Consider the following 26,250-nt stretch of genomic DNA (forward strand, 5'->3'; position numbering starts at 1 on the left):
TTTACCAAGTTCTTTCATTAATTACTATCGAATTATTTGTCAAACGAGAATATGAACTGATGAACGGACAAATAATGTTAACAGTAGTCTTTCTCCCTTGCCTTTTTGGGTAAAGTTTACTCCCTCAAAAATTATAATGTTTTCTGCTTCCCTAAAAAAAATAATGTAGAAATTTTTAAAGCCCATATGTGCATGTTTTCATCAATAGTATGAAAGATCATGTAAGTTGGAGAAAATTAATCGTATTTTTTCTACGAGTATGTTGACATAACTGAATTGCGATGCGAGTTTTTGTCGGATATATAGTTAATTTTCAACCTTGTATGTTAACCCAAGGTTTTGAATAGTCTTATTAAAATAAATTTAAATGCATTATTTAAGGTCTTAATATTTGAAAAATATATTTTACCCTCTGAATATTATAGTTTTTTCTTTATACCGTAAGATAGCGTATTAAAATAAACTATGCGCAATCTAGGTCTTTAGGGTGGCAGTTATGTTTCGGTAAGAACCGTTGTACCGTCAGTCAGCTGTATTGCGTCTCGCGTGGTAGTCATGGAGGATGAAGTATTAGTTTCTTATTCAACCGGCAAGTTACATAAAAGACGGAGACAGTGTAGTTGTCTACCTGTAGTATGTTTTACTTCATTGATTGTTGCTACTTGCTACGTTACGTTTATGTACATTTTTAGAAAGTATTCTCCTGTCGAATCTGATTTTGACAATGAGAAATTTCTGTACAATGAAAGAAATTTTATTAACTTGATCTCGGTTCGAGAATTTAAGTTAGCGCAACCTCCAGCACCTGCAAATTCCCAATGTGATTTAGTTGATGAAAATGAAAAATTTGACTGCTTTCCTGAAAGTGATGCTTCTCAGATGCTATGTGAAAAAAGGGGTTGTTGTTGGTCTGTACCTAAGCAAGTAAAAAAATGGAATCCCATTCCATATTGTTATTTTCCCAAAGATTTTGCTCTTTATAAGTTCGTTAACCTTACTGTAGCCGATTTCGGAGCAACTGGTTTCATGAAAGCTGTTTATTCGTCACCATACCCTAACAATATTCAACTTCTGAAGATTGATGTCAAGTACGAAACTGAAACACGTCTTCATATAAAGGTTAGTGGATTTTCAATTTTTGTCTATACATATCGAGTTTAAAAAAGATTATAATATCAATTATTAGAAAATCTGAAAGCATATTTTCAGGCTACTTCAAACCTAATTTAGCCTATTTTACTATAAGTGGGGAATGAATGGATGCGATCCTGGCTCAGATTTTCTGTTTGCTGTTAACTCTACTTACATCTAAAGTAAAGAATAATAAACTTTTATTACATTGATCTTAGTTGTAGTTATAATTTCTGCTAAAGATTTGAAAATATTATATTACTGTGAGTTTAGGACATGGTTAGTTGCATACATTTTATGTATTATTTGATTAGATAACCAATTAACAAATGGTTAGATTGCCGTCAAAAATAAAATTATATATGTTACACTCATTGAGAGTTCAGTAGAATTGCTTTGATGTAATCTGGGGTTTCCTTTTTTGCAGTTTTATTTAGTTTCATTCAGAGAATGAGTTGATTTGAGTTGAATGACAGTTGATTTTTTGAGTTCTGGCAGCTATATTAATGTCTTTTTTCTTCTTTGTGTTTGAAGATATATGATCCGGTTAATGCAAGATATGAACCACCTTATCCAGAGGTTCCAGTTATGAACAGTGCTGCAAAAAATACCCAGTATCAAGTTGATCTAGATAAAACAAAAACTGGTTTTCGAGTTATTAGAAAAAATGACAACAAATCAATGTATGTATTCAAAAATTAGTAATTTTTTATTAGTGAACATTTTTAATTTTAAACAGATAGGTTTTTGCAAATTTTAAATTGGATTGACTGCTGTGATCATTAGCTCCCAAATGCTAATGGCATACCCTTAACCTGTTTAGAGGGAAGCTTCATACTGACTGTTTGGTAATTCTTAAAAAATTATTTAATTAAATCATTCTTGACTGTTGAAATTAATTCTTATTTCATACCTTTTTGTTTTCTTTGTAACGTTACTTGAGATGTTCCAGTTGTGGTGGAACTATAATTTTTTTTTAGAAAACGTTGTTTACTGCCCAGTTCAGGTCTAATGGTCTCATTGTTATGCAGATATGAGATGTATAATCTTGCCTGTACTTGTTTTATTATTCTGTAAGTTGATGAAAATATTTCCCATTCTTATAGAAATAGATGCAGGTTTTTACTTCAATATATAATGGTTTATGTGTGTGACAATTTACATTATTTCCTTTATTCAGTGTATTTTCTAATGAAAATTATGACCTTTTGTTGAATTTAACATATTTATTGCAAAAAAAGTTAAATTAAAATTAGCTTAATTAAATAGAGAAATTATGTGTAATTAGTCGTTTTGCCTGACAATTGGTTTCACTGAATATTTCTTATGTATTGCCTATTCTGTCCAAGATATTTTATAACCATGTGCTTTAAGTTATTAGGTTGTAAAACCAGCAACAATAATCATTTTGATAATTGCAAATTTTCCATTGTTTCCAAAAGATGTCTAAAATTGCCCAAGATCAGTATCAGAAAAAAAGAGTGTTAGTTAATATTAATCACCAATTTAATATGCTTTAAAAAAAATAACTGTACATCCGGCTAACATTAAAATTTGTGTAAGACAGTAATAAATAAATTTTTTGTTTGAAATAAAATACTCACTCTAATGCTAAAACTCTTAACAAGTTTGATTCAAGTCTTGTGTAATAAATATATAATTTTGCCTGTTAATATCTGAAATGAGAAGTCTTGGATCTTACTGACAGATGAATGAGTTTAGCACTTCATGAGACTTTAAAGACTTCTTAGTCTGAGACTTTTTTCATTTCAAGCAACTATTTTTCAATACTGGCTATACACAGAAACAATGAACCAGATAGCACATCTTATCGAGTAATGCCAATTTTAATTAAAATATCATTACATCATCACCATGTTTCTGCTACTATTAGTGCCAAGTTTCAAAGTATAGCTATATATAATAATGGTATACATTTTTAATTTATTGCCCATCTAATTTTCAAATTTTGTAGCAAGATTTCACTACCATTTTAAAGTGCTTATTATTTCTTGTTGATAATGATTTCTTTTTGAAGTACCAACAGTGTCTAGGACAAATAATAACTGGGACAACAGAGTCGGACAAATAATAACCGGGGGCAATTGCCATGTTTAAATAATAAGAACCTTTAGCGCTTGTGAAGATGAGTTTTATATTTTGGCCTTCATCATAGCCTAAACAACCTAACCTGCTGGACTTTTTCATCACATCTAACCTTGGTAGTGTTTATTTTGATGTAATGATCATCCATGAATTAGTATCTTATCTACTAATTTTAACTTTGCTCCCATTTTACTCTTTGTTCCCGTGTATTTGTTATTCCAGTACAATGATCTTCTGTAATGCGGTCTGGAATTGACTGAGTTTTGAAATAAACTAAGCTGAAATCTATGTCTGGCATTCTAGCAAATCTATCAGGCTGCTCTTCCTTTTAAATTTCTACCATATTCGCCTTACATAACATACATAGTACAAAAAAAAGAAAGCAAGGAGAAAGTGGTAGTTTAGAGAATGTACGTAAACTACTTTTGTAATACCTGTTAATGTTTCCTTGTGTGGTCAGAACTTTTGGAAGAACTTAATGTGTTACTTTCACTTTAGTAATTAATAAATTTTACCTAATGATCAATTGGTTTCAGGTCAAATAAACCCAAAAAATCTCTACATGAGCTGGTTTCTCAGTGATTAGCCTTCTTCCTGTTTGCTCCAAACTGCTGAAAAAAATTTTTTTAATGTATATTCCATATTTTAATGCCTTATAAATTTTACCCACCCTCTTGATTTCAGTCAAAACATTCACAATTCACATGTTACATTGTGTTGGAGGTAATTGTGCAGTAGCCTCTGATTAAAAAAGGAATACCCCATTTTTGTCATGTTTGATATTGCTCAAATGTTTTCCAGAGCATGATGTGATGGTCTTCTTCTGAAACAATGTTTATTTCATGCTTAATATTTTCTAATAATTATATCTTTCTTATATAAAAAGTACTTCGCTTTATGTTAAAGTTCAGTAAATCCTTTTATGCTTCCATTTCAGCTGGTGTATTCCAAACATCAATTATAGCTGCTCTTGTCTTCAGCATACCCGCTTCTGATATTCCATCCTCAGTAGGTACATTCTTGCTTCACTTGCAATAGAGAGATTATTCCAAGGTTTAAAAGCTCAATTCTACTCACACTCTTTAATAGCTTATCTTACTAGAATTATTGTTTAAAAAGGAACATCTTAAAGTCAATCCAATCAAAACACAATACATTGCATTTACACTTCAAACTAGATTGTGCCCAGCCGTTCTTTTGTATTTTGGGTACTTACGTATTAACGCCACCGCAGCTACAGCTTTATTTAAAAACAAAGTGGTCAATCAGATTTCGGTGGAAAATGGGCCGATATAGAGTTTAACATAGATTCAAAACAGTCTCTTTATTAATTTTAATAAATGGTTATTTATATTTATTTATTTTATAAATATAATTCAACCAAACTTAACCTACGCTCGCTTCGCTCATAACCTTGACTAATTAACAGGAGTGTTTTGATTAATAAAATAATAAATAATTGCAATAATTACTGAATTTATTAAATAAATACTCAAAAAATTACGGTGTTAATTAGTCAAGGTTAGCGAGCGAAGCCAGCGTAGGTTAAGTTTGGTTAAATTATATTTATAAAATAAATAAATATAAATAACCATTTATTAAAATGAATAAAGAGACTGTTCATTTTCCACCGAAATCCGATTGACTACTTTGTTTTTAAATAAAGCTGTAGCTGTGGTGGCGTTAATACGCAAGTACCATATTTTGTGTGCTTAGGGACATTTGATAAATGACTATTGTGATGCTTACTCATTTTTAACAAATGTGAACAAAAATGTTATGATAAACTATTCTTTTTCTTTGAAAATATTCTTTTTCTTGATATTCGTAGCTATCATCATTCTCATAAATAATATACAAATATTTTTTGCAACTTATTTAGATTTATGCAAATGAAACATAGGAATAGGACTGTGCAAAACTCAGTAATTGCACATTTACAACAGTTGACATAAAAAACAATATGGTAATTGATAGATGCACAGTGAAACATCTTAAATAAAACTTTTCTGTATGAACTACATGTACACTACAGTAGTGATGTACGCTTTATATTATACTGATAATAGTGATGTATCTTTAAGATTATACTGATTATTTATAAAAACAAATTAATAAATCATTAAATCACCTAACTGTCCAGTTAGTTGTTTTCTAAACCAATGGAGCTGAATATTCCTCCATCTTTCGATGGAGCAGAAATTTATGAAGATGAAATAAAAAATACTAGTTTTGACAATGGAGTGGTTCTGAAATGCATCAATAATTGATAAAAGAAAGAAGTTAAGAAAAGTAAGCAGTACTCAACATAGAAACTGTAGTGATCTTAGCAGAAAAGATAATAGTAATTATTATCTTAATAACAACAATTGTGACTAGTATTAGTTTTAAACTATTAAACTGTAACTGTATTAAATAAATTTGATATAGGTAGGTGAAAAAAGAAGTTTGCAGTTTTAAATAATTTATGAGATAGAAGGATAATGAAGAATTAAATATTAAGATAGAGGATCATAATGTAGCAAAAATTACAGAATATCTAGCTTGTAAAATTACGAAGTGGGGTTAGGCAGATATCAAAAGGAGACTGGCAAAAGCAAGAAGACGTTTTAAGAGTTTATTTGTATATAATATGGATTTAAGAATTGGAAAGATATTTTTTTAAATGTTTGTGGTATGGAATGTAGTATTGTATGGCAGTGAATCATGGATAATAAGAAAAACAGAAAGGAAAAGAATAGTAGCTTTGGTAATGCAGTGTTACTGGAGGATGTGTGATGTTAAAGTATAAAATGAGGAGATGAATATTTCGTAAGAGATGCAAGAGATGAGAAATTTTTTGTAAGAATTTTATAATAAGGTGAAAACTTGGTTGGTAGGCTATACACAGGTTTATTCATGAAGAATATAACAAACTTTCAGGAGATGTATTGGTGAAAATGAAAAAGAAAGTCCCTATAAACATAGATTTGGTAATGCTTCACTAGCAAGTGTCAACTGAAGGGTTTCGCCCTAATTTCTGTGCATTGTTAAAATTAACCCAGACTGTAATTCTTGGGATCCAAATTAAGGGGTAAATTTATTAATTTTACAAGAAAACTTACGAGGAAAATTGAGAAAAATAGGTCCTTGAACTGTATTTTTAATAGTTTTTGAGAAATCTAGGATAAAGATAAAAGATTGGGGTTGAAAAACATATTATTTTATGTTTGGTGTAAAATAACTTTGTTGGATGGGTAATAAGCGTATAAAAGTTTTAAACTAAACTTGTTGAGAACTTGATTTTAAATAAATTGGTATGAATAAATTCCACAGAAACTAAAATACAATCATAATCTTTGGTTTTGATCGCAGATTTTTCAAAAACTATTCAAAATTTTGGTCAATTTACAAAAAATTTTGATGTTTATTAAAAACAAAACATGTCAGAATATAGTAGATTTTAACTGTTTTAAATGAAACAAACATTTTCAGTATTACAAAACAAAAGAATTGAATATGTTAGAAAAATAAAAATTAAATAAAAGAACAATTTAATTTAATCAGTATAACAATTTATTTGACATCTTTAAAGCTTTTAAAAAAAAACTTCAAAAACCTCAGGCTAAGTATGTTTTTTTAACAATCCAGTTTTTCTCAATATCAGTATAACAGGAACGCATGCATGCATACACATACAAATACAAATGTGCTACTTAACTTTTTTTATTTATGTTACTGAATAGAAGTAGTTATAAAACTGTACTTTATACAGTTTTTTAATATTGATATAAACTATGCTAATGATTCATGTTCACATGTTTTTCTGACAAGATAGGAGTTGTGCAATGTGTTACAACTTAAATTTCCTGTATGATTAAAATTTATGTCTTTATTACTGATATTTTAATAATCATTCATTTGTAAATTTTAGGCAATTTTTTTCCTTTTTATTTAACAGAAGAAAAGTTTTGCTATGTATAAAAAATATTACAAATTGCAAAATAAAAATATATGTTTTTCACTAAGTAAATGCCTCATCCATCGATTATTTAAAAAAATATTATTTATATCATTATAAAAAAATAATAGATCTTTGATCTAATATTTTTTTAACGATTTTTAACTAATAGTAATACAATTCAGTGTGTATTTGTTTTTATTAAATTTTGCCCCAAAAAAGTAATTTTTTTAATAATTCAGTTTTTCTATTAAAAGTGGATTACTAATTGTGTTTGATCAATTAATTTATGTAAATATATATTTTTTGGTTATCATATTTTTTGAGTTTGATCATAAGAGAAAGACCTAAATTTTAATCTGTGCAAATACTGAGAGAGAGTTTATTGCCAACCTTTTCTTCATATATGGTGTATTGTTATAAAAAATCAATGGCATTTACACATTTTTTATTAGTTATTTTTTATTAGCCTGTTTGTTGAGAGGTGTCAAATCCATTACATTATAATTTCTTTCTGCAATGTAAAAAAGGGTCTCATTATTATTATTGTAACAAAGCAGATGCAATTTCTGCATTCTTGGAATTTCTGATTGATGATAGTTATTTTAACGCTTTGACTGTCAGAAGCTTTTGCAGGCCATGTTACATTGACCATGATTTCATAAAAATGCCAGAGGTGTAATATAATATCTTTTCTTTCTATGGTTTCTAGTGAAATCAGTAATAAAATTATGCCTTTCAAATTTTTTGGATGTTATTCAGTATTAGTCATAGCTTATGTAAAGGCTGCTGGTTAATTTTGTTTACACTAAATAACTCAGGAGTTGGCCACATAAGATATAGTATTTAGCCCAGAGAAATCAATGATGATGTTGTTCAAGGGCAGATTGGCTGTTATACAATGATCTCACATATCAATGCCAGGTGATTGTACTAGGTCCTGGTGCAGAAGTATCTAGGTGGTAACCTTGATTAGAATTTTCAATTCAAGGAGGACTTTCAGTATGCTGTTGAAAAGGCTGTTAATGCTTTCTTCGGTGTTCAGAGAGCAGTTCACTCTGATTGGGGGCTTAATTTCAGCACCATGCATGTTCTATATAAGGGTGTGTGCAAAGCTGTAATACTGTATGTTGCACCTTTTTGGGCTCATCGAATGAGGTACAAATGTTATAAGAATATTTTGTTTAGAGCTTAGCATCTCCTATTGTTATCTATTAAGCCTGTAGGACTGTCTCAAGAGAGGCAGTCCTTGTTATTTCTAGTATTAACCCCATTAATATCCTCAAGACTGAGTGCCAATTATGTTATGATGCCAAGAAGGAAGGCCAACTTACCTCTGGGCGCATAAAAGAAATAGACAACCAAGGTTTCCATTTATGGCAAGTCAGGTGACTGAATCATCCGACGACCATTGCACACATGATATTTTTCGTGATAAGCGTGCAGGTTGTTAGTGGATTTCTCCAATCAGCAGTTATACAGTTTCTGTATTAGGACATAGTGCTGTATGAGATAGGTTGGCCAGATTTGGTTTGATTAATTCAGGCTTGTGTTGGGAGTATAGAGCCATTGATGATGTGCGCCATGTCTTTTATTGTCTGTCCGTGGTATGAAGCTGCATGTACCAATGTAGTTAGAGAGCTTGCAAGGATCAATTCTGGGTTTGATAGTTAATTTGATAGTTGAGGGTTGTAAGTTATGGTTGATGGTCATGGTTGGAAGAATCCATACAAAGGGGATAGTAGGTTGTTAAAATACACTGATGTAGATGTCTGCCAAGGCATTTGCATGAGTGACATCCTGACAGAGGCCAAACTGATGACTGTGATGTGTTATCAGGTTAGAGGGGTCTAAAAGACAATTTCTGGTAAAGCTCATCAGGGCTAGGAGCAGTGGGGATGGTGTGGCGACCAGGATTGTCACAAACCAAGTGTCTTCCCCAAGGGGGGGGGGGGGTCAGGATGTTTACTTTGTGTCCGTTAATGGCAAACAAGACTATGAGAGTGATGACATTTTAGACAAATTATGTAAAGAATGGAGTGATGAGGAATCTGAAATTGATGTAGATGATATGATGGAAAATCCTTTATATACAGAATTCTAAAATGTTACCAAACTATTATAATACTAACAAGTATTACAAAATTGTATCATTTCAGTTTGTCAAAAAGTTTATTTTTCATTCCTTAACTACAAATAAGATACCTACAACTAATGAACTTAGCACTGTATGAATTTTGAACATTTCACACATTACTATACAAAATAAAAAAGAAGTTGCAGAATTTAATTCTGTGTAAATATCAGTGTAATTATAATTTTTAACAAAGCTTGAAACTAAAAACAGCCAGGTCTGGGAAGAATCCTTTAAATGGCCAGTGCTCAAAGCATTAAGGTTAAATGTGAACTTATTTGGAAAGTTTATTATGTTTTTGATAATTGACATTTATAAGAATGGATGCACGTCTACCTATAGATATAACCACCTATGTACAACAAAATTGATCTTTGCAAATTATTTCATAGAAACAGACACAAAAATATTTTAACTTGTACATCTACATTTTACACTTGTTACATAAAAATTATGATCTTTACTTGTCTGAACAATATGAAATCTAGGGACAGAATAAATTTTTATAAAAATGACTTATTCAGTGAACAAGTTACACATTGATAAAATTTATTAGACTAAATATTAACAATTTCTTAACCATTACTGCAAGTGTCACTGGTACGTACATTTGCAAAAATTTGCATAACTAGTTCCATAATGACTGTCTAGAAGAATAATTTCTGTATAATTTGAGAGTCATTAATGATTTATAATTTTTAAAGATATTTTTCCATATTTTACTGGCTATGTAAATGGTAGTAATATTTATATAGTAAGATTCTCTGGTTGACTTAGTAAATAGGCAGCAGAGATATCAATAAAAGCTAACCCAAGTAATATAATATTTAATTCAAAATGGTTGTTTCATTCAATCAGGTTCAAAAATTGTTGAGTCTGAACTTATTTTGGAATAATCTCCTTGTCTTGAAGCCCACTTATTAAATATCTACAGAATATAGGTTGTAAAACTTCATGTATTGTTTGTGTTGTGCAATTTGCCTTCATTTTTTTTAATAAAAGTGTTTAAAATGCCTGTGTTGTCTATTTACTTTATTGATGTGTATAAAATTTGCAACAGAAGTAAAATATGGTACTGTGAAATTACTATTTACTTTTAGACTAATGCAATATTTACTTAAAAATTATTAGTAGAAAAATACTTTTTCTCAGTATTGTTCTCGTAAAAGCAACCAAATTTCTTTCATGATGTTATACTTATATTCAAACAAAACTTGTAAATTATAAAAGTATGAATAAAAAAAAATATATATATATTATTTATTACTTTTTAATATAAATGATTAACCTTTTATTTATTTATTTATATAGGCATTTTTTAATGTAAATATTTTGTTCTTTGAATTAAATTCAATTTCTATTAAAAAGAAAAAAAGTTGCTATTTAATTTATGTATTATCTGATTTTCATACTTATAATTATATTATAATTAACTACTTAAAATTATTCTTTCCTAAGAAAATAAATTTCGATGGAATGAGAGTTATTTTTCTTTTTTTTATTGTTTTGTTTCTAAATCCTACCTTACTCTAACTCTGACTTTTTACAATCTGGTTTACTGATTTAATTATATACATATAATGTTTATGGTAGGTTTTATTGTACAATTTCACTTTTTATACTCATTTTATTGGTTATTATAATGTAATGTTACTATAATGTTGGCTGTATTGGTTATAATGTATTATGTGTTTCTCATAGTAATTGGCCAACCTAGCCATAACTTGACCAAGCTTTTGTGTTTAACTGTAACTTATATGTTCATATACCTTAAAATGCCACTGTTATTAAATGTGTTATTGCAGTGTTTTTTCTACACCAGAAAAAACACTTCTTACTTCTGTAAGAAGTTGAAGTTTGGAATACATCATAATATAGCCATTGTTTCTAACTGATGCATATTTGAGAAAAGAATGCTCTTCGAAGGGAATCCAATGTAGGAGTTCCCCCTTAAAAAATTGCTAATGTTTGTATTTAATTTTTTTTTTTCAATCAGTTGTAGGAGGAATATTTTCAATTTCAAATAAGGAAAAACATATTTTTTTAAGAATAGTAGTGGAAGCTGGGTGTTAACAAATACATTCATTCTACCTTTGTTACCAACTTTTCAAAGAAAAGTGCGGTATTACTTTCGGTTGCGTGATGGTATGAGTGGTATTGTGAGTCAAGATTACTTTTCTTTACATTTTGATGTATGAAGAGTATGAAAATAACATTCACTTAAAATTGTGTTTCCTTATATACATATAAGGATTGTATACCTGCCTTTCTTTATATACATATGTGTATACCTATATATGAAATTTTGTGGGTTGAATATTTCCAAAACTATTTGATCAATTACATAATTTAATTAAAATATAGTTATGCTGTAGTGTATCTGAAGTTGTGCATGTGAAAATTTGATGAAAATTGGTTGTTGAGTTATGATCAATTTAAGGTCAAAAATATTTTTGAGCGGGATAGGTTAAGAGCGTGGTTCATTTTAATACTGCAAGTAGTAACATTGATGTTTCTTTATCTGTAGTATGTATTGTTAACAATATTAAACCAATTTAAAAAAATACTTAAATATTAAAACCAAATTAAGTTGACTAAATGTCTATATTTTAATAGAAAAAAAAATTTTATCTAATCTCACCACAAATAAAATTTGAATGAAGTTGTGTATTTATTTCTCATATAAAAAGTGAACACTTGTGAACAATTTCTTTTGGATCTTTGGAGACCAGAATTGAGCAAAAACATAAGTTAAAAATACATGGTAGGTACTGTTTCATATCAGTTTCTATGATGCAATAGTTCTTTAATTTAATCCATGAAAGGTAGAAGAAGTGTTAATAGTTTTTAACTTTTCCTGCTGATTCTTTCCCTCTTAAATTGAAAGAATTAGATATTTTTGAATAATTATATCTGTTATAGAGATTGACAGAATTATAAAGAGGAATAAGTGTAAGAATAAATAAGTTTTCCTTGTGAAATTCCTTATAAGAAGAAATTATGTATTATTTTGTTGATGATTTATTTTGGATGGATTAATTTTTTGTAACTGGTTCATCTCTACATAAATGTTTGGATGATTTTTGTTGCTAGTGAAATAAATTGCATGAGGTTAATCTGATTCAGCTTTTGTGATTTGGTTAAACAAAAGCTGCTTACTTTTCAATTTTCTTTTGCCAGTTTTTATAGCTGTTCAATTTTTTTTTATGTAGAACTAATAATTTTTTATTGATAAACTGAACCAAATTTAATAGATATAATATTTTTAAAATTCACATGTAGCATTTTTAGCCTTATTGCAGCCATCTTCAGTGATTAGCATTGCTGTTCTCATCCTGATGTCAGTATGTGTTATAGCTGGTGGTTTATTTTAAGTTATAAATACTCTTATTGTGGTCAAAACGTTGTTTGATTTCAATTGTCTGTTAATTTAGTTTGTTTTTGGTGTTTTTCTGTTTTGTATTTCATATTTTTTGAGTGTGTTAAGAAGTATTTTTTGTATGTGTAGAATATCAAGGTTATTGGTGGATTTTTGATCTGCATCTGTTAGATGGTTGTTAGATAACATAACATGTTGATGATCAACAATCCAAAAAGTATTAATTGGATCTTTTAAAAAATTTGCATTCTTTTGGTCCAGGTAGAACATTGCATTCAATTTTTTGTTTTATTTTTTCTCTCAAAGATAATATTGTAACCACTTTTTTGAATTTGTCATTTTATTTCCTTATGTCTTTGGTTGTATTTCTTTATTAGTGGGGTGTGTGTTATGTTTATTTACCTTTATTTTTATTTGTACATATTTTGTGAAAGAGTAAGTGAGCTGGTGTACTGATATATGAGTTAAATGTAAAAATTGTGTTGAGTTTTCTGTTTGATCATCAAATGTTGAATAGTCAATAAGACCACTTTTAAAAGTGATAATTATCTGAGGTTAGGTGATTTGAGATTTGATAGAATGTGTCCATCATTGTTAGTTTTCTGTGTATTGTTTTCACTGATTGCTTTTTGTGTCAGTAAGAGCATTTACAATACCCAAAACTACTCATCCTAACATAAATTTCCTGCTTTTAGAGTAATGGCCTGCAGACTGCTTAACACTGCCGTGTCATCTGATGTTCATGTAGATAAATGCAACACTGCAATATACTAGTACACAGAAATGGATATAACAGGACACTCACTGATTCACTCCTACACAAAATAAATAAAATAAAACAAAACAAATTTAGTGCTATTAGTTCTTCACAGTATATATATATATATATATATATATATATATATATATATATACATTTTAATATAAATAAATTATAAATTTATATTAAATATAAAAAAAATAAATAAATAAATATAAATTTTATATATAATTTTTTTCATTTTTTGTAACATATCCATACCGTTAAAGTATACTACCATTCATTTGACAGTGATCTCCCTAAATGTGTATTAGATAGCCCTATTTCATATTCCAAATATAATTCCTTTTTTTATTAGCAACCATTCTGAGGAAGATCATTTTACATGAAAAAGTTGAAACTCCAAACTTTAAATTTAATCAGGAATGTTAAGCATGTTGGATGATTACTCTTGTCAGTTTAGTTTTCAAGACACATTATTTGACATTATAGGTAACTGGAAATGTTTTGAAATTGAAAATATTAATTGTGTATTTTGCTATTTATTCATAGATAGATTATTGTGGTGTTCATAATTACACTGTTTTCAAACCAGTATTTTGTAACTGAAATGGTAATAGCATTTACTGAAAATTATAACCTCATATTTAGCTTTAAACTTGTAACATATATGAGCCTTGTTTTTAAAGTAAGTACTGTTTTGCAATTAAAAAAAAAAACCTGTATACTATTCTCAACAGTTTTATTTTTATGTGAAAGCCTGTACTTTAATCTACTTTTCTACATAATTTCCACCAATATTAAGGCACTTGTTATATCGTGTAATCAGCTCTTGAACACAGTTGTCATAAAAGTCTGCCGCCTAACTTAATAACCACTGCAACACCATCATCACAGTTTTTGATAATTTAAGCGTTTGGTCACAATTTCATAGCCAACATGTCTTGGAACTTGAAAAAATTCAGATAGCGAAGAAATCGTAAAGCATTTGTTCTCTCTCACTTTTTCATCAACTTTCTGCACCAAATCTTCAGTAGTGACAGGTCATCCATTCCGTTCCTCATCATGAACATTCTGTGGCCATCTTTGAAAGCTCTAACCCACTTTCGTACTATTCCATCGCTCATAATGTTTTCTCCATACATTTCAGTGATCTGACAACGAATTTCAGCCACTTTCGCGCCTTTGGCACTAAGAAAATGAATCACTTCACATATCTCACAGTCTGTGAGATTCTCAATCAGCGGAGGCATTTTAAATACAAACAAATATAAACACACGTCGACTATTTCTGTAATGGCTTCTGTGGCTTGCCAACGATGCAGTTACACATTGTGTATGTGTGGAATGCCGACCACAGCGTAGCAGCGAATTTCAAAACGGTACTTACTTTAAAAACATACCTTGTATGTATGTAATATATATATATTTATATATATGCCATTCTACTCCTAGATCAAACGCCCAACATTTGTGAAAAAACATATTATTATTATAAAAACAAGTTAACTTTTTTTAAATAAGACTAATTATTATGATAGTGGTTCTTTTTTTTAATTGTTATTTCTGTTTGCTTTATCATCAAATTAAATAAATTAATTCTGTGAATTTAATTTTAGTTTTGACTGTTTGAACGTTGGAGGTTTTATTTTTTCGGATCAATTTCTACAATTATCAGCAAAATTGCCCACTAATTATATTTATGGGCTTGGAGAACATAGAAGTGATTTACTTCTTGATATTAACTGGAAAACATTAACTATGTTTAATTGTGATCAGCCTCCAGAAAATCAGGTTAGTGTTACATAAAATATATTTTCCTTTTTTTTTTGATTTTGTAAATAATGCTCCCAAATATTTATTTATGTTATATTACTGTTTAAATGGTTTTTGATAATAAGAAAAACCAGATGCATATTTTTAAGCTGTTTCCTATGTGTTATCATTTGATTAATTGAAATGTATTAACATTTTATATGTTTGTGTGATAATGGTATTTTTTTCTGTTTCTGTTATATATTTTTGTATTGATAATCTAGTGACATTGAAATATGAGATCATTTTTATATTTTCTGGATTTGATAATTACTAATTCTTTTTATTTTTGGTATATTTTATGGTATTTTATTTTTTGTATAATATTAGACCAAAAAAATTTTAAGTGCTGTGGAATAGTAATAATTCAGGAACATCAAAATTTGGCATAATGTGCATTAAAAGTACTATACAACTGTCGCGTATTGGGATATCTAACATGCCTGTATTAGATTTTAATAATACAAAAATGTTTAATGCCTACAAATTATACATCCATAAAGATTTACTTCATGGCAGAGTGGTAGTGTCTTGTAAAAATATGTTATAAGTACTACTTTTATTGAACTCCGAATAATATTAATGTGTAACATTTTTAGTATTTTCTGTTGCATTTTTTTTTAATAGAACACCTTATATAAGAGTTACAATAACTTAGAACAAAGTTTTCCATTAATGCCATTTTCCAGCAATTTAGCCAACAGTCCTACTATCTTTGGTTGTGGAAGTCTTACTGTGTAACATTTGTTATACTTTAATAGTTTGTAGTCTGCAACTACCACTTTAATTCAATTTTTGCTGTTCATTTGTACTGAGTACCATTAACTTTTTCATGTAAGCAGCTTCATCCATTGATCTTTCCCCTGCATCATATGAATTCTACATTATATGAATATTCTGAAAAGTACTGCAGTCAGTATATATTTAAGTGCTGACTTTACATATGTAGAGCTATTACAGATTTAAAATATAACTTCAGTACAGTTCTAGAGTAATATTGGTTTATGCTATCATAATTATAAACTTATGTTATTTGAAGAATGCATATTGACACTGGCATGAGTTTCAGTCTTAGATTCTGAAACAGTGCAATGCATTCAAATATGCATTGAACTACCTTATCTATTATACATCTGTTTTTGTAAAATTCATATATAGAAACTTTTATTAATTTCTTAAATATGTAATTCATAAATATTTTACAGAAAAACCTGTATGGAACCCATCCATTTCATTTAGCTGTTGAAAAAGGAGGAAAAAGTTCAGGAGTATTACTTCTTAATAGCAATGGAATGGGTATGAAATTAAGCTTTTTTTTATTAAATTCTTTATTCTTTGTCTGCTTGGTCATGTGTAACTTCATGTACATCATCCTCTCATTTAATCATGTTGGCATCTCAGATAACTTTGTTTTATAGATCTATATTCATAATTTATTGTGTTGGATGATACATGTAAATGAGGAGTTAAAAAATTTCTTTCCTGTGAGGTTGTAATTCCCTTTAAGTCATGATACACATGGTTAGTTAGTATTGTTGCAGATATTGTGTTTTCTTTTCAGTTATGCAAATTAATGTATAAAGAAAATATTTATGATCTATCAGTTAATAAGGTAGAAAGTCAGAATTTGACTATATATCAAAACTTGAACAGTTGTTTAAAACATATGAATTGTTACCTTAAATATCTTTTTTTATTTGCGGTGAGTGAGGTAAATATGGGGCTGCATTGTATTTATTCATCATAGTTTTAAGTACATATAAATTTGTTTAAAAACGTCTATTTACATAAATACAAATTAAATTTTATAATACTCTTTCATAAATATTAATCAAACCATTTTCTGTGAAGGGTTAAATCTGTAAATTACGTATGTAGAGATTCTGGTAATTTATAATTTTTGTTCCACTATTTGTCATGCTTCTTTACAGTATTCTGTAATTTTTATTTTTATCATTTTTTTTTTTTGTTAAATATAATTATATTTTGATCAAAATTGTATATCTTAGGTTTCTTTACTGGTGAAAGTGCCCTTTTTCACATTTTTTGCGTAATATAGATTAATGAACAGTTGAAATTATAGAAACTGATTGTGAGCACTAAGTTAGAGATCTGGTATTGTCAAATTAAACCTTGTTAAAACTTTAATGAAGTGCTTAGATTAAAAAGTTTTTAGGATTTACTAAAGAATAAGATGAACTGGAATTAATTATACTTATTTAAAAATATTGTATTGCAAATCATGTTTATTTTATAAAAGTGGGACTACATTTTTTTGAAATATAAAAATAAGTAAAATGAGATTGTTCAGTAATGTAGCTTTATAATATTTACTGATACTAAGTTTTAGAATAGCTAGGTCATTTCTTTATTTTTAATTGTGGTCATTGTGGTTTTTATTGTTTCTGACAGTGGATAGTCTTTTTATATATTTACTTTTTACTAAAAGATTCTTTACATGTATGAATGTTTTATTCTGTTTTGAAATTGGTATATCGTATTTTATTATTTTTTTAAAGTGATCGTTTGCTTATGTAGTAAAGTTTTTTTTTAAGCAGGACAAAAACCTGATTATAGAAAAAAATCACTTATGTACTTTATAAGAGTAAAAAATATGTTGAGAAATTATTATGAATTTAGATTTTATTCAGATTTGTAAGAATTCAAATTCATATTGCCTACTACAGATGTAGGAACACTTAAAAGTAACTAATCTATAAGTAATTTTACAATAAATAACTAATTTCAAATTCCCTAAATATTTCTATTTTACTTCACAAAATCAAATTAGGAAAATGTAATTTTGCTTCACAGTGCCCTCTGATAAAACTACAGGGGGGAAAAAATCATACTTGGAGACTGTCCTAGACTCTTTAATTATCATATTTTGAATATATTTTCACTACACTAAAAAATAAATCATTGTCAGTTTAATAATGAGAAGACAGAAATTAAAAAATATTAACATAATAAAACTGTTATACTCTTCACTTATTCTCAAACAGAGATTTGAGTTTGGTTCTGAGCCCATAGTGTTAAAAAAAGATTTTTTTTTAAATTTCATTATTTTAATTTACAGATTACCAATGCAATCATAGGACCCGTTTGAAATAAATGACTCAAAAATAAAAAAACAGTTGCGCAGTTATACTTTAATAAAAAATAATTAAATCATTTTTTAACTACCTTTCCAACAATTTCCTCTATCTTTAAATTGTTTTCAAACCATCATCAGGAGATTAAAAAAAATATTATAAGTCAAAAATTAAAATGATAATACAATTTTGACTGTTTGAATGTCAGCAGTGTAAGTTTACTGTTGATATTCAAGCAGTCATGACTGTATTATCATTTCATTTTTTACTTATTATAATATTTTTTTAATCTCCTGATGATGGTTTGTAAAAACCAAAAGATCATGACAAAATACATCATTTTTGCTGGTAAGGTGGTTAAAAAATGTTTTAGTTATTTTTTATAATTAAAGTATATCAGCAGAAATCATGATTAAAAAATGTAGTTATACTTTAAACGCAGAAATTTGTCAGGGGAGATAAAAGTAGATAAAACGTTGGCTTTAACTCATCTATGTATTATTTAGTATTGGTACTAAGGGATTGTATAATGAGTTCTAAACTATCAGTTACTTTTGAAACAAATCTCTTCCATCTTTTTGCAATTGTTATCAAAGAAATGTTAAATTGAACCCACTCTTTACACTTTAATTAACTCTTTAATTAAATGATACTATCCTATAACAAAACCATTTTAGTTAATAAACATTTTTCTTTTTTTGTATTTTGAACAGAGAGAGCTTTATGTGCAAGGTTGTTTCTTAAAAAAAAACCTGTCATATTGATAAGTAATTAAAAAATTAATTATACATATTCATTTTCATACTTAATCCAATGTTAATTATGGAGATTATAAAATTAATATCTCTTCTGATTGACTACAGATTAATAATATTTTTAGTAGTTTTTTTTTTGTTTTTTTTTGATCACGAGTTTTTTAATTTAATTTTTTTTTTAATATGCAGACTTTGCATGTGATTATTGTATTTATCTAATGTACTGAACTTTGGTTATTTGTAGACAATTCAAATAAAAAAATATTTCTAAAATAAACTTTTAATAACATTATCATAAATAACAAACATTTAAGTTTACTTCAAAGAGTCGACCACACATTTATTAATAAAAAAAACAAATTTCAAATTCCAAGATTATCAATTTTGTAAACAATCTGTAGACAAATCATTATGAATAAAAATAATATATTGCACAATAACATTTAAATAAAATCATTCTAAAGTCAAATTTTTTCGTAACTTAAAAAACACTGGTTACAGTGGTGCTACATTTTATAAAATAGGAAAAATTATTGCCTGGAAAATGCTTTTATATGTTTGGTTTTCACTTAAAAAATGCTTTGATTTTTTGATTTGTTACATTAATGCACTGTAATGTGGATTAGTCTATTTAGATTTTTTTTATAAAACTTCCTTTTTTTGTTCATGCACACACTTCTGAGCTACTACTGATTTAACTGTAATGTGAACCTCAGCTGAAGTGGTGGAAAATGGTATGGAAGGAGTAGATGCAAACAATTTACTCATAAAATTCAATTTGATAAATAGGAACAAACGTTTTAGCTACTGAAAACTTTTTTTAAAAATCTGTATCAAAAATTTATTATAGTTAAGTAAAATTTATAATCTTAACAAAAAATCTAATTTTCTGTCGGAGAATATATTAAAAAGGTTCCAGTTTTATATTTTAACAGTTGAGGAATTGGGTGGGACTAAAAGCTAATTATAGAAAAAAAAATTACCTTTATGTGCCCTAGTTGGCTTTATTACAAATAATCTAATGTAGAGATAAAGTAAAACTTAAATTTTATGGCATCATAATAGCTTTGGGTCTGTTTTATGTTTTAAAGCAGTGGTTCCCAAACATTTCTACGTTATGGCCCTTTCCCAGTCATGGCGCCCTTTTTCAATTAAAATTTTTCCAGGGCATCCTACCTTAAATGAAAGTATGACTACATATGAAAGTAAGACATAAAAATAAATAAAACTCATGAATCTTCATTATTTTTTACTTTATTAACATTAAATTAATAATTATAAATGTCTTGGTTCAGTTAATTATAAAGCTTTTACAATATTTTGTGGCACCCCTGTGAAGAGGCTGTGGCTGCCCTGGGGTGTCGCAGCACACAGTTTGGGAATCACTGTTTTAAAGGTTTGAGGGAAATTTGAAGTACCCACTACTATAAAACTACAGATCTTGTGTATTCATCATCCAGGCTCCATTCAAAATGTTAGATACTGTAAACGCTCTATAAATTTATCTCTTTCCATAATGAGTCATCCATCTTAGGCATGCGTGCACACGCGCATGTGTGTGTTGTGTTGTGTGGGCGGACTATTATAAAAGTTCATAACAATAAAAAGAGAAGTCTGTTTATTTGGCCGTAATTTTAAACAATTTTTAAGACTAATTTTTATTTTTTCACTGATAACAAATATTATATTATAAAGTAGTAGGGGTTGGCAAATATTGTTTACTTATTTAATACTAAAATTGGTTATTAAAATTACTTCATCAAGTTACTTACTTTAAAATAACATTCATATTAATAAAATTACATAGTTTCTTTTTTTTTAAATTATTTTCATAAAAAACAGATATTTCGTATCAGAATTAAAAGAAATGTTTAAGAATATATATTGTGTATATAAGATTGAGAATGTATTTAATGATGACTTAATGGAATTCATGGGAGAATATGTAACTGACACTGGATTCAATAAACAGAGATTATTATCATTTATTTTATTTGCAAATGATAGAATGAAGCATTTGCATTAAATTTTGTGTTAAAATAGAAGAAAGCATATTGAAGTGGTAATAAGGATCTTACACTAACACCAAGGATTTTTAAGGGCTACATAAAAAAGGTTTCAAGAAGGCTGTGTTGTAACATATCAACAACTGATGAAATAAAGAACATTGTGATCAATAATTATCAAATCTGTTACTATTAGAGAAGTTTCTGAAGAGGTAAGACTGTTGTGGATTATGTGAGATAATTTTGATTGACATTTTAGGTATGAAATGAGTAGCAGCAGAATTTGTTGCAAAACAGTTGGATTTTCAACAAAAGCAACATTGCAAAAACATCGCAGAGCAATTGTTAGTGATATCACTGTTGACTTGGAATTACTCATAGATGCTACAACAAATGACTAGGGTTACAATATTTTGAAACTTAAAAAAAATGAGGATACCATACAAATCAGGTCATATCAACCCCTATGTAACTTCCAACATATATAATACACACTATAGTCAATGATACAAAGTCATTAGTTTCAAACAATTAATCTAAAGTCACTTATTTCATTATTTGATGTAATAAACTTAGAATGGATAAAAATTGTAACAATACTCTTAACTGTGCAATCAAATTCCGGCCACTATAGTACACTTGGCTTATAATTGTTCAATTGAAATCTAGTCCAGTGTTCCAGTTTAAACACTCTGTGGATATTTTTATGTTGACGTAATTTGTTTTAAAATGTTAGGATGTTCCCCCATTATTGTATGTAACTATGAATGTTTTTGAATATCAGAGTTGGTTAAAAACCGTTTAAATTGTTTTTAATTCCTTTATCCATCAGGTATTTGATGGATGACTCAATTTCTGTCAATGAGAAATTTTCAGGTTACATCTGTTTGAAACATTAAAATTTATTATATGGTTCTATTCACATATCCAAGTATTCCAAGCAACCACCTATTGTACCGATTTTTTTCATCATTTAGAAAATGTTTACACTCTGCTTCCAAACCTTTATTTTCTCTCTCATCTTCCTCCCATTCCCCCTATCTCGCAAAGTAAATATGTATGTATATATAGGTATTGTTGGTGACAGGGCCCATATTTATTTATGGAAATTTAAACGCAGTGAAGTGTGAGGCTTTGCTTCTTGATCATATCATTTCAAACATTCAAAGCATTGTTGGTCCCAATTTCCAAAACATTTGGTTTCAACAACATGGAGCCCTGCCTCATTTCGGTCTTCAGGCACCAGAAACTTTAAATGCATTTTTTCCTGGGAGATGGATTGGCCAAAGTGATAAAATTAAATGGATTATTTCACGATTGGACTATTTCTATGGGGTCACTTAAAAACTGTTGTTTATCATAATAAGCTCAAAGATATAAATAATTTACAAGATTAAATTAGAGAATCAGCACAAAATATCATCATGGAATCGTTGAATAATGTAGTATCATCCTTTTACAACTGACTGGCACACTGTCAAGAACATGCAGGAGGACATTTCAAACATATATTAAAATGAAATGGATTTTTTAAATAAATTTATTTGATAATATTCATTGAATCCAATTTTTATAAATTTATTTATTTGTGATAACAATTTCTTAAATTATCTATGTAATTTTTTCAAAATCCAAAATGTATCCCGCTGCAATTTTGGGTACAGACACTGTATCAACTTTTTTATCTATACCATTTTTGTGCCTTAAAGAAACCATTAAAATGATGTACCACACAAAGGGTGTTACCATTTAAAAATTTGAGTTACTACCTCTGGGCCACCCCTCCCAAGAAGGGGTTGAAATTCTATTTCTCATCAAAAGATAAAGTAGTTAAGGTAAAGAACTTAACCTGAAAATATGAAAGTAATCGGTCAGTTGGTTGTCATGTGATGCAGACAGACAGATTCACAAACATTTATACAAGTATATAACATTTTCATTAGAATTAATATCAGTTTAATAATTTTTATACTTAGAAATCTCTTCTGCTGATTTATTTCATAAATTCTTAAGGTCCTTTTTTCTTCAGAAAACCTAACCAATTCCATAATCTTAAAATATCAAAGTGGGGCCTTAATCGATTTTCTAATCCAAAATTTAGAGAACTTTTGTATAATAATAAATTTTTGTTACAGAATTTTTAAAATGTCTTCAGTTGGCAATGGTTAAAAACTTTCTGTTCCTGTTCATTAAATTAAATATTATTGTATGCATATCCAAATTGTATGCATTTACTCCTTCCACATCAGCCATTTTTCACCTTTTCCAGCTGAGGTTCACATTCTAGCCAAGCCAGTGGTAGCTCATAAATCAATTGTGTCCAAAAATAATCTTTTTGGGCAAAAAATCAACATACTCACATTACGGTGCACCAATGTTAAATCAAAAACCTGAAGTATTTTTAAGCAAAAACTAAACATATAAGAACATTTAGAAGTATTTTCGGAGCAATAATTTTTCCTGTTTTATAAAATGTAGACCATTGTAACCTTTGTTTTTTACCGTATTAAAAATTTTATTTTAGAATCATTTTATTACAGTGTTAGTGTAACATATTATTTTTATTTATGAATGATTTGTCTACAGATTATTTGTAATTTGATAATCTTGAAATTTATATTTTTAACCTATAAAATGTGTGAATTGTTTACAAATAATCAAAATCATTATGCTAGAAAATTACAACAGTCACATGCAAATTAGTTAAAATATAAACAAAAATTGAGAAATTCCAGACCATACACAAGAATGATAATAAGTAAAAGAATATTTTCATTATTGAAATAAAAAATACAAAAGGAAATACTAAAAATGTTATTAATCTGTAAATAATCTGAGGTGAATAAAATTTTATAATCGATTACAGTAAGTAGGAAAATGAATATGTATTATCTTATCTATAATATGTATGTTATTAATATCTTTTTAACTACATATCTTTAACTTAAATTTTTTTAGGTGAAACTTATTTCCTTGTATGTGATGCGCTCTTCCTGGTCACTATCTACAAAAAGGAGAATATTTATTAACCACAATGGTTTTGTTATTGAATAGTATCATTTAATTAATTTGTGAGTTCAATTTAATATTTCTTTGATAATAGCAATTGCAAAACAATGGATGAGATTTGTTTTGAAAGTAATTGATAGTTTAAAACTCATATAATCCCTTAGTACTCAATAGTACTAAGTAACATACAGCTGAGTTGACTTAAAATCGATGATCTACTTTTATCTCCTTTGAAAAATGTCTATATTTAAAGTATAACTACCACTGTTTATCTTATTTTTAAGCCATTTGTTTCAACCATGATCTATGACTGCGCTGGGTAGTTGTCAATATATAATGAAATTTTGAAAAATAAAATTTTTTTTGTAATTTTTGGGCTCAGAACGAAACTTTAGTCTCAGTTTGAGAGTAAAAGTGAAGAGTATAACAGTTTTATTATAATAATATTTTTGAATTTCCATTTATTTTCATTATTAAGCTGTTGTTGATTGTTTTTTTAACGTGAAAATATATTCCAAAATATGATAATTAAAAGGATTTAGGACATTCTCTCAAAGTGTGAGTCTTTACATCATATAGTTTATAAGATGGATATTGTGGAATAAATTGACATATTCTTAATTTGATTTTGTGAAAAATATAAAAAATAAATATTTAGGAAATTTGTTTATTAGGAAATATTAAAGTTTATTTAGGAATATTAGGAAATTAGTTTATTTATTGCGAAATTGCTAACAGATTAGTTGATAAATTTAGTTATGACAAATATCAGTTTAACTAAATAGTAAACTAGTTCTAAAAAATTAGTTGTAGGTATTATTAAATCTGTAATTGTAATATGAATTTGAAATTCTTACACAACATTTGAATAAAATATAAATTCTTAATGATTTTTCAACATATTATAAAGACAAATAAACTGATTTGTCCTGGGAGGTATGCTCTAGATTTGTCAGATTTTTTAACTGAAACCCATTATTATGATTAATCAAATAAAAATTTTTGCCGAAATCTTTCCAAATAATGCCCATCTAATTCAAATTCACTGAGAAAATAGTGAAAGATATTTGTTAAATTTAAAAAAAATTGACCAATCGGGAAATAATGCTTCAATACTATAATTTTGTAATAAAATTTTATGATACAAATTCTGAACAAGAAAAAATAGCAACTTTAATTAGTCACTGTTTACTTTTAACCCATTTTATATGCTACAGTAAAAGTAGTGATGATAAAAGTTAGATAATAAGTTTTATTTTCTAAGCATGCGTGTGTGTGAGTTAGAGAGAGAGAGTGCATGCACATGCATGTATTACTGATGTGTTAATGTGATTGTTGTATTCTTTTTTCTTTTTTTCAATTTCCATTTGTTAATAGATATAAGACTTCAACCATATCCAGCTATAACGTACCGTACAATTGGAGGAATTTTAGATTTTTATTTCTTCCTTGGGCCAACACCAAGTGATGTTATTGAACAGTATACTGAACTAGTTGGGAGACCTTTGATACCTCCTTATTGGGGTTTAGGATTTCATCTGTGTAGGTCTGTATTAATATCAAACTTATTGTTTTGTATTTTCAAATTTTTTAGTTTTTTTTTTGTTATTTTTTAAACTTATAAATTTTATTATTACATTACCCAAGATATTCTCAGTGAAGTGGAATAATTTGTTGTTAATATTTAATCGTTATAAACAGTAACTATATTACTTTTAAAATGCTGCTGTATATATTTTATTTGTATATTTTGTATGTACTAATATATATTTTAACAATTAAGTTTGAAGATAATCTGTATAAGATAATTTGTATATGTTTTATGGGTACTTTCCATTATGAAACATTATAAATGATAATAAACCTATGGGATTTTACATTGCCACTTAACTAGTGACTGCTTACCAAGATTCATTGAACTAACATCACTTATTACATGATTTATTGCCTAGTTTACAATCTACAGCTTTATGTGTGAAGTTGTTGCTGGTGAGTTTTGGTTTGTGTTCAGTATGTGTAAAACTTTTTTAAATTAGAGAAGATAGTACAGAGAACTATGCAAGTTGAATGAGCTTAGAGACTAGTTACAATGATAAAATAATGAATATTATTTTTGAATG

At 27.9% G+C, this 26,250-nt stretch overlaps 1 protein-coding gene across 4 annotated transcripts in view; it reads left to right on the forward strand.

Annotated features, from left to right (window-relative positions):
• Positions 1-504: 504 nt before the first annotated feature.
• Positions 505-26,250, forward strand: part of LOC142326235 (lysosomal alpha-glucosidase-like) — a 91,293-nt gene continuing 65,547 nt past the window's right edge. For all 4 annotated transcript variants that reach the window (XM_075368542.1, XM_075368539.1, XM_075368540.1 and 1 more), the window contains exons 1-5: positions 505-1,119; positions 1,666-1,814; positions 15,070-15,244; positions 16,471-16,561; positions 25,508-25,676. In XM_075368542.1, the coding sequence (XP_075224657.1) occupies positions 556-1,119; positions 1,666-1,814; positions 15,070-15,244; positions 16,471-16,561; positions 25,508-25,676 (1,148 nt within the window). In that variant the 5' untranslated portion in view covers positions 505-555. The remainder of the gene's footprint in view (positions 1,120-1,665; positions 1,815-15,069; positions 15,245-16,470; positions 16,562-25,507; positions 25,677-26,250) is intronic.

Source organism: Lycorma delicatula, chromosome 6 (assembly GCF_047948215.1).
Source record: "Lycorma delicatula isolate Av1 chromosome 6, ASM4794821v1, whole genome shotgun sequence".
Taxonomy (NCBI): domain Eukaryota; kingdom Metazoa; phylum Arthropoda; class Insecta; order Hemiptera; family Fulgoridae; genus Lycorma; species Lycorma delicatula.